This window comes from Varroa destructor, unplaced genomic scaffold, assembly GCF_002443255.2.
Source record: "Varroa destructor unplaced genomic scaffold, Vdes_3.0 BEIS01000007.1, whole genome shotgun sequence".
Lineage (NCBI taxonomy): Eukaryota > Metazoa > Arthropoda > Arachnida > Mesostigmata > Varroidae > Varroa > Varroa destructor.
In genome coordinates, this window is record NW_019211460.1 from 25,328,218 (window position 1) to 25,342,992 (window position 14,775).

At 42.3% G+C, this 14,775-nt stretch overlaps 1 protein-coding gene across 4 annotated transcripts in view; it reads left to right on the forward strand.

Annotated features, from left to right (window-relative positions):
- The window catches only part of LOC111253933 (lachesin-like), a 203,593-nt gene that overhangs the window by 61,628 nt on the left and 127,190 nt on the right, over nt 1–14,775 (forward strand). Inside the window, exon 2 of one of the 4 annotated variants that reach the window (XM_086973931.1) lies at nt 11,238–11,881. The exons of 2 other annotated variants lie outside the window; for them this stretch is intronic. In XM_086973931.1, coding sequence (XP_086830057.1) covers nt 11,731–11,881 — 151 coding nt within the window. In that variant the 5' untranslated portion in view covers nt 11,238–11,730. Of the gene's footprint in view, nt 1–11,237; nt 11,882–14,775 lie in introns of those variants that run through there. One more of the 4 variants, XM_086973933.1, reaches the window with a different exon arrangement.

Consider the following 14,775-nt stretch of genomic DNA (forward strand, 5'->3'; position numbering starts at 1 on the left):
GCATTTCCAGATGTTCTGCTGCATCTACTCGTATACGATTCCACGTTACTATCAGATATGTATCCGAGTTTTGTTAATCCGCATAGCCACTTCAGAATTTAGTATAATTTGATGCTTGTAAATGCCGGCGCAGTTAATAGTAAGATACTTAATATAGGTACTAGTTTTTTTTTATTTGAAATTGCATCTAAAAGGATTGCTAGGCCGTCGTTGATTGGAATATACTAGTTCATTCTGAAGTAGATCCTGATGTACAGTATAACTACACGATGACGCTCAAAATTTGTGTCACAAATGGCCGGCATGAATTGACGACAATGCCCTAAACAATGTTTCAGAATCGCCAATGAAGAAAGATGAGACACAGAAATATTTGTTATTATTCGATAGTATTTTTTGCGTTCGCCCTTGAAGACAAGATGGTCAGACTCTGAAAGAGCTGCCGAGTCACATTAGATTTATCGTCGATTGCGAACTACCTCCTGCTTGGGTAAGGTTAGTATGAAGCTCAACAGCACCTTCCAGTATCTTCGCCTCATTCAGGCCATGTTGCGCCATAGCCATATAAGAGCAAACGTTTTACAAACGCTTGAATATTCACTTATTTATTCTAGCAGATATAAAGCAACGACAAAAGACTTTTACTCAGATAGATTTCGACAGCGATTTCTGTTGTACGGTACAATGGAAAGCTATACGTCAGAGTAAGCCATTTTACGCATAAACTATCCCACGCACAAGACTCCAATCATCCTAGATTGAACGAAGATAGATCCATCAGACAGGGATCGACTCGTTTCTAAATAGGAACAGTACTCACCACTGTTAGAAACAAAGCAGGACAAGGAAAATTGCATGAGCGACGTTTTGGAAAATTTGTTCCAAAAAATGACGAGACCAAATTGTTCAAACGCCTGTAACCTCGAAATAAAGCTCGCCCTGCGTTATAACGTACACAAAAGTAAGGCAGCTTCGGTGTTTAGAATCGAAATTAAAAATTAATTACTAGTTATTTAGTTATTATTAAAGAGGATTAAAGGAAGCCTCACCGCCAGTGCGCGCTATCCCTCAAGGACTCAAGGGTCTATGAGTAACTCAAATATTTAGCAGCTTTAAGTGGCTGATAGCGTAACGGGTAACGTGTTTACTTTACTACTTTGAGATACGTGGGGGAAGTTAGGTTCGAATCTGGACGTCGTCACACTTCGTGTCTTGGTGTTAACCGCCCGTCCGAAATAATACTTTAGCGACTTAAATATGGCCGCACAGCACAAAACGTAAGCGGAGATAACCAAATGTTCTAGTTAATTTGTATTTTAAGAGGTCTTAGTGGGGGCTTAGGGGGCTAGTGTTTTATTTTTGTGTATTTTTTGAGATGACGAATTGAGATGACTGGTTACCGGAGTGCGGCGGTCTTTGTACGCGGCGTAGACCTATCGCTAGCCGATTCGTAGGTTTCTCTTATTGTAGTTGATGCACTAATCATCGAACCATTATGTTCCGCTTATTGTTTTTCAGTTCCTATCTTTTTCAGTCTCTGTGTGACCTCACTCAATTCTTTTGACCATTCTATTAATACAGCCATATAGCAACTTAAATTATCTAGAATAATCAATTGTCTCTTCACAAATACGTTTTCGCAGCAATTCTAGTCGACGAAATATACGACAGCGACGTCCTGCCTACGAGCCGGTAGCCATGTTCGCCGTTCCAGCTTGTTTCGTTCGACTCTGACGGGGCTCTAGTTCCAGCAATAGTCTTGTACTGACTATTGATGACGATCCGTGTATCGCTTGAGCATTACGCCAACGATACGGTCCACCGACGACTGACCAAATGGAATATATAAGGCGTCTCATTTGGCCAAACTTCTGCCTCTTACAAACTCCAGTACAATAGGACGATGTTGCCTGTATTCATAGATGGATTACTCAATAATGGACCATTTATAGGCCGCTATTGGTGCGCAAGCTTTCTGTGAGTGTATCGCCTAGCGTCCTATTTGTGATAGAGCAACTTGTTCTGGTTCGTTTATGACCACGGCTATGCTGTAATGATTAAATCCAAACGTACGGGTTATCAATTGTCTATCGTAGATTATGGCCGGTGATTAAGTGGAGTGTGTGAGACGCTACTGAATGACTAAGAAGAGTTTGATAGCTATTGTAATGGAACAACCAGCCAAAATTAACACGAACGTTCTCGAGGCTGAAACTCCACCTTATGTTACGTATACCCATACTGTAGCATAAAGAAGTGTTTTTTGAAGTGAATTTAAATAGCTTGGTGCGAAGGCGTCTATCTATGGGCGTATTAAGAGAGCGGCCGGTTTACTTCTTTGTGCTAGACATATGATATATAGATGACAAACTAATCTATATTTTTTTGTTTATATATATATATATAATTGCTAATAGTATGTGTACGAGGCTGGACGGAAAATAAAAAGTATTTTGACGATCAGATGGTAATGCGCGCTATACAGCGTCTTGTTGCGGCTAAAAAAAATGAGCGTAGCACACTTACGGCCTGTGAAGGCCATTTATACAAATCCTCGCTCGGGTACTCATTTTGGCTAAACGAGCAGGCGTATTTGGTACAGAAATATGCCGAAGAGTTTTATCATTTATTACTTAGCATGGTCGAAAACCACTAGGTGATAGCTTTGTGTTTATACATAAAAACAGTTCCGTAAGAATATTAAAGCCACAGAAATTTTCATAAACTGAGACAGGCGACAAGGTAGCAAAACGGATGAAAGACATCTTGAGAAGGTAATTCTGCAGATATATGATGAATACAAATGTAGGAAAGACGTTTCTGGCAGCGCGGTTCCACTTATAAACAGTTCAACGAAATCACAAAGAAATGCACCAATTCGTTTTTGGCCAGTGCGAAACAAACGGATTACGGCCATGAAAATGATGAAAAATCACAGGTGATCTATAAATAACTGAAACGTTAGCGAAGAATGACGCGCCAGAACTCAATATATGGCGTCAATCAGTCATTGCATATAGCTTTGGTAAATTTGGAATAAGGATCCACCTAAAGTCGTATTTGCAGAAAAAAAAAAGTCAGCCCCGGAAAATTGGTCTCTAATTGACTAAGCACTGCCGGAAATTGCTAGTCTATATTTGGTGCAATGGTTTACCTTTGCCATACTAGCGTAATAATATTTCTCGAAACTTTCATTATTTATCTTTCTCTCTACCCTTTTCGTGATTTAAAAAAGAAAAACACGAGACCAAGAGAAACGTCCACCTTTACGTTATAATAAGCATTGAAAAAATAGGCCCTAACCTTCTGCTTTATTATACAGGCGGATGAGTTTCGTCAAAAAAAAAACTAAATCTGCTCGTTCCATACAGCGAAATCCAGAGGTATTTGCTAAATTATAACAATTAGCAATGAACAGAAAACTACGTACGCGGCCAACATATAGCAGTCATCGTAGCGGAATATCAGAAGTGTCTCATTGTTTTGTTCGAAACTCTCGTTATTTCAATAGAATGAGGGTTGCCGTTGCCGCTGCCGCTTTGCTGCTACTCGTTCTAACCCAAGAACAAATGGCCTGCAAAATCTACAGAGCCCGGCGACAGTGGCTAGTCAATTGTTTTTCTTAGATACCTGACCAACTTTATCCCAGTTGTTTTCCCAGTTAGCCTGGTACGTTTCCCGGCTTTGTTGTCCCTAATATTTCTGCTCCTTTTCTCCGACCCGCTGTAACCCAAACCGTCGCCTTCTGACGCATAGTTTTCGGCTAACTACCGAGACTTTGCAGCGCTTTTTAGGACCTTCCTGTGCCATTTTTCTGTCTTACCTCCATTCGCTTTCTCCCATTATCACTTCCTGTTTCACTTCTTTCCGGTGCGTCCCGTGGTGCGAACCGTTGTCATGCACCAGAATAGAAGTTTTATTTTCGCTTCTTATTATTAAGCGTCCGTCATGCTCGAACAAATTTTTGGCAAATTTCAAGTGCGGCTGAGCGCCCCCGTCTGCCCGAAACCGATTCTGGCCACCAACCGCGTCTGTACGCGGATAGATGTTAGGTGCGTACGTGCAACGCGAACTTCATGCATAGCCTCTAAAGTATCGAAGGAACGTCGTTCGTAAAGTTGCAAGTTATCTGAAGAGAACATACGTGGATTTTGCATAGTCGTTGTGTTGACCGGCTTGTCTATCAGGAGGCGGCTAAGGTGCATTCTGAAGTGCGAAAATAGGCTAGTCTAACGCTCCATGTAGTATTATTTGTGCCGCTAGCGGCTTCCAACGCTGACTAACAGTCGCAATCTATATCGGTTCGTGCCGCGCTGGCACCCACCATTCTAGTCATACCCAAACATGCTTGTTTAACAATACGCTGCGAAATAGCACGACAGCTTGTTTTTGGTTGCTGGTACACGATACAGGTGCCTAGTCTAGGCTACGTCCATGCCGATGTGTCCTTAAATAATATATTTGAAATCGACGCAGTTCACCTGTTTTACAAATGGTTTCAAAGAAGTGGCGAAGGCAGTGAGGCACGACTTGCAAGCACAAACAGCCGAAGCCAGTGAAGAACAAAAAAGAGAACATTCAAAAACTGAATTTTAGGCCATACTCTGGCCACAACAAGAAGTGCCGGGTGTTTTCTTCTGTCGTGTAATGTATAGTCTGCTAGGCTTAGCCGTTGCAATTTATTGAAGTGCGACTCTATTTTTATTTCCCATAGAAACACGTATTTAGAAATGTAGCGAATAGCAGTATATCAGCGCGGCCGACGTTTCATACACTGTTTGTAGTTGCTCAAATAAACGGGCCGCAGGTACAAGAAATTATTATATGGCTATGAAAATTCAATTGGTTTAATTATGTTCACCCAAATGTTTGAAAAGAACTCAACTGCAAACTTCTATTAGAGAATGCCGTTAGTGAAATGTTTGGTCTATCCCCAGAAGTGGTTCGATGCGCAGCCTAAAGGACACGACCCTCAAAAGGACTGTCGATGTTAATAGAAATGAAACGGTCATCGTGTTTCTAGGATAGTTGTGAATCATAGGCGACGCTCGAAGCGCCGCGTCAATAAGAAGTGGCTGACTATGAACGCCGATGATGTTGGCACAACTATTTGACGGATCTATGTAGAAGGATAACACATTACTGTTGCCCAATTCGAAATCCTTTCTGGCTGATATGATAGACACCTCTCCACTTGGATGCTAACGGTCTAACGTGCCGGCCTGTTAATTTTAAGGACACGTGAGATAGCCATGGTTCAAAAGCAGGCCTAGCCAAAATTTCTGTCCATGCCGAGGCTCAGCTCTCTGTAGTAAGAGCAATACGCGGCGTAAACATAGGGTAATTAACACGTCGTGTATTAGCCGCGACGGCCACGAACGCAGCTAAACGATGTCCCAAGAGCCCCAGTCTATTGCGATTAGTTAACTTGAAATGTAATTACAAATTATTTGACGCATATATGTTAATAATGTTTGCATAAGTGTACCCGACAGGATAACTTGATATGTGGTATTCCAAAGTAGGGGACCAGATCTACGCTAACCTCAGGATTCATTTTGTGCAACACAGAATACACACTCGATGGGAATATCCTACATTACCCCATGATGTAGGAAAGTAAGCCTGTTTGCGTTATAGTTTCGTCCACAAGCCCGAAAGCATTTAGGTTCCACATAGAGGCGGCTAATGTCGACATCGTCGTAGATAATGAACTTCCTTGAAGCTCTATCACGATATACAACCCAACGGTCCTAAATAGAACATGCAACATAGTTCAGTTTCGATTGTTTTCCTTGAAGGGCTTAACACCGGCTTGCTCATAATGTATCGCTTTTTTTTTTTTAGCTACCTGCTAGCATTGTATTCAACAGATATTTGTTTAATGTAAAAATACGGATTTTCTACCATTGCATGTAATTATCTTAAATCTCAAGTCCGCAACAATCTTAATATCATATCTATATATGATTTTACAATCCCGTTTCGATCGACAAGTACGACATAGAGGGCTGGAACTGTAACGGAGTTGTCCACCGTTGTGTACTGTCGTTTAGATGCATCTTAAAGGAGACTGAATGACTAAGGTCCCTCGAAAACAAGTGATATAGTTCCGACCTACAGCTGAAAGGTACGTTTCTATATACCATTACCAACTTCCGTCTGGTACCCTATCAGAATATTAGTAGTGAGTGACAATCCGATCTGAAGCAATCTAACGAGAGAACTCTAGATACTTAGCTCAAAAACGATAAATGACGGAATAATTCGAGTTAATGATGACCTTCGAGGTCGTCCAACTGTTCGATCGAAAAGCTACATCAGTTACTTCTAGAGTGCCGCTGTTCCTCTACATAGTGATCGAAAAGCGTTATTTAATTCAGCCTTTTAATTATAAAACCAATCCGCGACGTGTACGTAACTGTGCGACTGAGGAGGCACGACTTTGTCTACGTACGCACATGTTGGAAGAAACCGGCGAAATTACACGATTCTATTCTGACACAGCATATGAATTGTTGTTCAAAAAAGGTACATCTTGCTAGTCGTCAGCAGAAATAAGTATTTCACCATTTAACAAAATGAAAAATTACTGCCACCAGCTCAAAGGCCACTAACGCCAATGACGTTAACGTTCGTCGAGATCAATTCGAAGGATCTAAACTCTGCGGTCTTATTCATAGCGACCTGACCCTTTCTTCCGAGTCAAAATTCATGGTCGGATATTCAGGCAAAGCAAAACTATTAACCCAGAAATACCTGAATTTTACGATTCTCACCTCTCGACCCTCAAGAATTGTCCCACCTATTCGTACGTCATAAAGAGTCTCAACGTCTAACTAATGTTGCTATTGTTGAGTGTAGACAGCAGTGGTCTGCTGTTAGTGGATTTATGGCTGGTTGCGTGTATGCTCGACAAGTTTTTCTATTAGATAATTCTAAATGGCGGCAAATCGAAAATGTTCTTTTAGTTGTCTGTAGTTAATTACGCTTTTCAGCGGCGAAACGAGTTAGCGTTTTTGTCAATGTCTCCCGATGCACATATTCTAACGAGTATGGCTACAGTGCGTTGTGTGCTTGTATGTTGCTGCTATACTTGTGCCCGTGGGTCTACATGGAAGCTCGAACCTCGCGGAACACGTCTGGATGGTGTTGTACCTCCTTGCTACTTCCGTTGCATGTTCATTTTTGGAGTTGCCCGAAGCCCAGCCCGAAGTCATTTTTTTTGCGTCTGTGCAAGACGACAGATTGTGCGACGCTTCTTCACTGTCCGTGACACCGCCAAATTGTTGGTAGCAAAATGATAAGTTCGAATATCGAAGTGATCTTTTAATATGAACCAGGCAGCGACTAGGCAAAACATAAGACGGCACAATATCGTGTTTTTGTGCTCCTTGTTATTCTATGCCACGCAATTTCTTGGTAATTATATACGTATACATATAAGGCAGGCACAACAAGGCCAAACGTATTTGGAGAACAGATAGCGTTTTCGATTAAGGGTACATTAGTTCGAAAAATCATCGGTAGGTGATCGAGTCTGATAAAAGTTGGTATTCCACCGAGGCAGTTGGTGAGTTATGGACGAATATGGACATTTCAAACAGTTTAAACGGACCCACAAACGTATTCGCCCACAATCTGAACGTTTAATTTTAAATGAAGTGAACCTATACTGTCTTTGTACAGGAGTACGCTTTGTGCTATTCCGATTCTGCGCAAGCACACACAAACGTGCCGCTTGTGATAAACCATTAATGTAGCCAGTTATTATAAATCTATTGGAAAAAATCCATCACAGCCAAGGCCAATAATAACCATTGCCAGTTTCCCTGAGCCTAATTCTATCTAAATGTTTGGGTCCCTCAATGTAAGCTTTCTAAATAGGCCGGTTCGCTGGTATTGACTCTTCCAGAAGTCTATCTGGAAACCAAAGCTCACGAACCCACTTAACCGCAACTGGTGAAAAATTTATCGGAACAAAACGACTCGATCGCAGATAAACTTATTTGCAAAACAAGTCGGAGCTTCATTTTTTATTCGGGTGTCACATAAAAATAGTAGGAGATTCGTTGTTATGTTTAGAGTACTATTGCAGAAAGGGCTAAGGCGGAACAAATGAAAATAGGGGCAGGTGTTTCGATTTTCTTAGTGGTTGATTCGTGAGCTTATAGGTAAATGAGATATTTGAAGAGCAATACAAATCCCTATAAAAATTTAGCTGAGCGATGCTAAAGCCAAACCGTATTATTTATGTTGTATTGTATTTTGTCGGGTCAAGGTTTTTCGATACCATTATTTTTTATACTTCGCTAGAATCGTAGAATCCGAATGTCCAGCTGAACGTAAACAATCAGATGTGTGTTCTAGTGTATATCCCTGGCACTAAGCCAATTCTTGTATCAGAAGCTTCACTGTGGATGATCACATATTTTTTGAGTCGTTCGTCTTTTCCGTTCCTATCTATCTAACCGTTGCCTATCTAGCGCTCTATTTGTGGTAATGGGTGGAAGATCTGTAAACTTCCTGGGCTGCGTAATAAAAAGAAGCTTCATTTAGCAAAGGTACCACAGGTCTCATTCTTATTGTAAAATCTATTCTTTGCCTATGTCTCTATGAGCACAGAGCAGCATGATATCACTGAGTGTTTTTCTGCGTATAAATAAGTAAATATGAAGTAGTATTTCTTATTTTCATTGGTCTCTGATTCGTCTCTGGTGGGGCTATATCGAGGATCCGCGCCGGTGTAAAGGTCTGTAACAGGGTAAACAAGCGATTCACCGGTCCTTCGTGCTTTTTGACAGTTCTTACTTAGTGAAAAGTAGTTTTCCCATAATTTTTCTCCTTCTGCACTGTTCCTTTATGGTTGAGAACAAACTCGTAATTTCGACTCTTGGAAATCTCAAGCAGACTGACGTATCCTAAGTTTAAAGACTGTCCCAAGAGCGGTTATCCTAGAATGCGCCAAAAGAAAAAGAATGAATCAAAAGAAAATCCCTTATAGAATGAGATTTTATAATCTAAAAATGGCACATAACTCGATCTAGCTGTTTTCCACTGTTTACAGTCATTATTTGATATTATCAGGCTCTCTCATTGACGTCTGCCTGAGACTCATTGCTTGCATGCTTTATTTATATAGAAGATATGAATTCGTGATACTGGCTTAGAAACATACAAGGCCAGTACTTTAATAATACAATTCATTACACGCTTTTCCTGCGTTAGTCCTATTTTATGTTTGGGAAATTCTATACGAGTTTAGCAGTTAAATACCGGAATTGTCCAAAGGCAGAGTCCTACTTCTCTATACTCTTGTATAGAAACAAATTGCGCAGATTTAGTGCATGCTACCTCGTTTATGACCGTACTCATTACAGCTACTGGCAATGGTAATCATAAAACGTTTTTCGTACGCATATCGCTAAAGTACGACACGAAATATGTATATATATATATATTCTCGCCAATACAACAGCTAAATCGGTACCGTCACTTGAGGCCCTTCCCTTTAACTGGATTACGTTACATTTAACAGTTGACACAGTATGTTTCTCTGCGGCCCGTCAATTACCAGAGTGTCGTGCGAACCCGAGCTTGCAGCCGATGGAGCATCCGGTTCGGAGGCGCGGTGTGTATGTTGGGGGTTTCGCTCCCTTTTACGCACGTGCATGCTTTGCCGCTTTCGGTTGCTTGGCGACTTGCTGTCCACGATCTACTCTTCAACGGACGGTGCCTGCTGAGTAACTGTCGCGTTTCCCGCTGCCTCGTTGTTTGCCATGGGTCTATGGCAGAGGTAGTGGAGAGGGATGTATCATTTTGGGCAAGGGTGGACCTCTTGCGCGGGCTAAGTCTCGCCTTGGCCGCTGAAGGAGGGTAGACCCGGAGGGTGAAGGCAGCCACTGTCGGCGCCGCTGTGTGGCTGGGGGATGCCGAGCCGCCCAGGAGCACCAGATAGCCCTTCTGTTAGTTGAGCTCCGATCACCGATCAGGAGAGATGTACGCCCGCTGGAAGCGCGCGAGTAAAACGAGAGAAAGCATTATTGTTCTCATCGATAATCACAGCAGACGAAGTGTCATTCTCTAGCTATTTGACTTACTGACCAAAGCGACTTCGCGCTACGAACAGCGGCAACGTTTCGAAGATTGGCATACTGACAGGCCTGCATACGATACGTTGGAAGCATGAAACAAATATCGTTTTTCTCTTCCCAACGTGATTGATACAGAATTTGCCACTACAAAGAGGATAATTCATTGCATTGTGTACAGTATCCAAGTGTGTATATGTATGTTTGATCTGGGCAGACATGAAAGTCATAAACAGCTACAGGGCCCATTTATACTTGTGATATATTCGCGTGCCTAATATTGGCAACACACCCGTAACGACAACAACAAGAATATAGGCTGCTGGCATTCGGAGTCGGCGCTGATTCTGTGCTGGCCTATTCGTTGGTCGTTGTTGCTGCTGGTGGGAACGTCCGCGTGAATTGCCACAGGGATGAACAGTGTAGTAACGTCATTGACAATGTCGTGGTGCAACCTTACGTTGTGCGCTAACCATTGCAATCATCAATCGAAATCGGTTGTAGTATAGCTTATTAGATTCATAGTGCATCTTCCTTCTGTCCATTCAATTATTGTTACGACGTAACTTGGTAAAATGTGCAGTGGATTAACTTCTCAGTCGGGTACCATCCGCCGTCGTCTAGTGTGCAACTACGAACCGACCTCCGTCAGCTGGAGTTTAGCCTGCCACTAACATCATACGCAACTGCAACTGTAGACGAGGCAGGTTTAGCTCAAATAGAACAAGCGTTTGACGTTCCTGCCACGATTCAATATTATCACTGCGATTACTTGGCCATGTCGCTCATGACATCATGCGTAATTGACAATACAAAATCGCTCTGTGCACGGAATCTATAACGCCTCTATGAAGATTAGGTAGAGACGACGTTAAAAGTTAGCAAAAAATTACTTCGCCGGCTCACCGGTTGCTATTTGCTAATCGAAGCTGTGTCTCTCTGTGATTGAAGCATTCGTTAGGATTCATTTATCTCCCAGGATACTCTCTTTTCGACCTGTGTTTTGTGCGCCATTCCTTCTGGTCGGGTGACCGAAAAGTACTCTTAGTGAATTTAGTGGTTATTCGTTCGGCCGTCGCATGATAATTCGACGCGGTGATTGACGCTTCTTCGTTTATGTTGTTGACTTCGTTTTGAACTTCGCAGTATCTCCGAATCTCCATCCTCCAGAGTTTGTGCTAAGTCGACGTCCTCAGCAAGCGCTGACAGCTGTACAGCCACAATTAATCTTTGTCTAACGATGAATTTTGACCCCGTCCTTGCTACAATGGCAGAGCATCGCCGTGATAAAGTTACCGGCTGATCTAAACACTGGCTAATCTAACCTTGTTTTCGTCGTACGTCGATTAAAGTGCATGAGCGCTGTGTTGTACAGGAAAATAGACCCAATTGAGCAACACGTACGAGACAAGGAATTTGCGGGGCCGTGCGTATGATCGTGTTATTTCTTGCAGCCCGTAACGGCGGCAATTGCAACGCTTCCTGCAGCACCAGCCTGAAGAAAGCACGTCTGCTTCAGCGGATCATAAGTAACGTACTTAGACAGCGATTGGCGCCCAAGTGAGTGCCCGCACGAACTGGCCACGACGCCGTGAAGTATATAGACGAAGGGCAAAGCAGAAGCTGAAGTGGTTCCACAATGCGGCTCCTAATGACGAAGCGAACGCCGAGGTCGCAAACCAGTCCAAGTGTTCAGACTTCAACAACAACCTGTTCGCTTTGGCTCATGCTATTGCTTTGTTCTGTAACGGCGTTAGCGGAAATCGGTGGAGGCAGAATACTTAGAAAAGGTGAGAGTAACATTTGTGTTTGAGATGCGGAATAGGTAAGGCCACCTTTCTGGTTACTGTTTAGCGAATAGGCTAAGCGTTCTCTATTCGCAGCCAGGAAATCTTACTAACCTCGGAGCGGAAATGATCGTCTGGCTGGATCGAATGCGCTGATCAGATTGCCGGGGATTTCAGGTTATCTTCGTTGGGACGCAAGGCGAATAGGATTTTAGGATAGGGAAGTTTACAGTAAAACAGCATACGGTATTTACCAGACATTGTCAGGCAAACAATAGTCCCACTATTTCGTGTACGTCCATAGGCATGCCCTTATCAAAGGAATCACATTCGATCAACGGATAAGCTTTAGGCGTTCGTTCTTGATGCAGCATCTTGAACTTCATAAGAGATAATTAGCATCTTGTCATAAATTCATTCAGGTTTGTTTGTTTACTTGATTCGGTAAATTAGTCGAAATGTTAAAATTTAATTCATATGAAGCAATCAAAAAACTGAAGTAAATGTTTTTTGCCCCCTATCATTAGACTAAAACTAGTTTTGACACTTCAAAATACGTCAGTCTTGCTGCATACTCAAAGCATTGAGTGAGGTACGAATTTATTCGTAAGAGAGTGCGCGACTGGGGTGCCCTACTGGATATTGCTTGCTCTTAAGGGATACTGTCATTGCGGTGATCTTGTCGTGTCGCTAGCGACGCGAGATGTCGTCGATCATTCCGCCAGACTGCACCCGCGGATTTGGGGGGCAATAAAGTTGCCCAAGGCATGGTCCATGAACTAATCTAATTAAATTGTCAAATTTCTAGGGGAAACTACTTCCCCAAAGGAATATAACGTGCTCGCCCCATCAGATACCAAACTGATACTAGATAAGCTCGATTCACGTGGTGTTTTATCATGTCAATGACAGTCATTACTATTATAACTCTTATTATTGTTAGTAGCGATATCGCTAACTAGGCGTTCGGAACAATGCTTGATCAGATATTATGTATATATATATATAACGATAAATTGCGTCAATCAATAGTGTTGTATTTGCACGAGTGATCAATCACCAATAGGATCCACCTTATGTATGCATCATTGTGTTGGTTCATTGATTGAATCACTCTGAATTTCTCTAAACGAGTTTACTTTGATTTTTCTAATTAGGCATACGCTTTTGCCTGTAGGCTAACGCGTCTGCTATTCGGCCCAAGATGATGCTTAGGCCAGTTCTCATAGAATTAGTATACAGAGATTCACGCATGCCTATACATTTGGTCGATTATTCCACTATTGACTACGGCATCAAACTGTTTATACAAGCGAAGGGCATTCGGTAGCAGAAAGATAATGTAGCTTCAACCTTGTCCGCATTTAGATTTCGTCATCTCGAAAACAAAGTTACCAAAATTTTACCGTTTACCTGTGGAGCACCGTTGTATACGATATTGTTAGTGTATGTGATATTCAGAACGGCACGTAGTCGAGCCTTAGCAATAAAAATGTTGGACATATAACATTCCATAGTCTCCTAACATGGCTCATCATTTATCATATCTTATACGTACAAAACATATGGTATTGTTTTAAGCAGAAAGGCGACGGTTTAGGTGGAGGCATCAATAGGAATCTATTTCGCCGTTTGTGTAATAGTTCCGCCTCTTCGCCTCGTGCCCCCTGATTGGTCTGCGTTCGATTGTGGTAATTTGTCGCACAATGTCAACTGCACGAAGTAAAGACTCCGGTCCGACCGGGTGGCTGGTTCTACCAGTAGACTATTCTAAGCAACACTAACTGCGAAATGGCGCTATCAAATCTAAAGTCTGTAGTTCCAAGTCAGATTTCCTTTCAGGTGAAAAGGCTTGGTTCAGGTTGGTCTGTGAGGACATCGCAAGGTCAGCTCGTGCTAATAAACGTAATGAGTTTGCTTAGCGAAACGAGTGTAGCGGATTTGACTAGGAATATAATCAACCTTTTCTAACTCAAACTGGCTCGTGTTCGATGCTTGTGTGAGCTGCGGATGACAGAACGCGGGCATCTATGTATAGCTGAAAAAACAGTGCAGTAATACATACACAATTGCTAATAAAGATGTTTATTTTGTGGTTTTCTGAGGTTACGAACATACGAATCGTAAACGCGCCGACCCATATGGCCGATAGCGCGAGCTGTTTGCTTACCTGTAATGATGTTCATCCTAGAATGGTCATATCTATTGCTTTAGTATATAATCCAAATATTTTATGCGCTGAATGAAGATGTGTGAAGAGCTGTCTTGAGAAACACCAGCGTTCATAATACACGTCTAATGATGCAGCAAGCAGCCCAGTAGAATGCAAAGAAGTACCCGAAGAAATTTGTTCTTAAATATCTCTTAGGTCTATTACTTTTTTTTTAATTGAATAAGGATATGAATATAATTGAGTCGGCCATCTTAGGTCCGTTTGATGGCGACCTGTTTCACAAGGCAAGTTTTACGGAATGAAAATCTTACCACCTCACGCGCTCCTGAAGTATGCATTAGCTGCGCCTTGATTAGTCGCTGATTTTCAAACGAGCCCCAACGCAAAAAAAGGTACGGTACACGAAAACGAGAAGATATTGCTTTCTTTTTATAAAAAGAAGGCAAGTTCCGCGGCGGTCTGACGGCCACCTGTTCAGACACCGAAACCAATGGGGTTCGAGGCCCAGCAAGAGCTTCGGGCTTAGAGCTTTACAACACTGACGGCATGTCCTTCCTTTTGCCGTCGTTGGCCGTTTTATTTCTCCAAAAGGGTCGCTTTTTTCGACATTGTCTGTTAAAGCAACTTTGTTCCGTTGCCCACGTGTGGCAAGGAGAACGCTAAAAGGAGGTCAAGACGCCTTGGGATATTTACTACCCGAAACGCTATAAGGGCAAAGATCGTA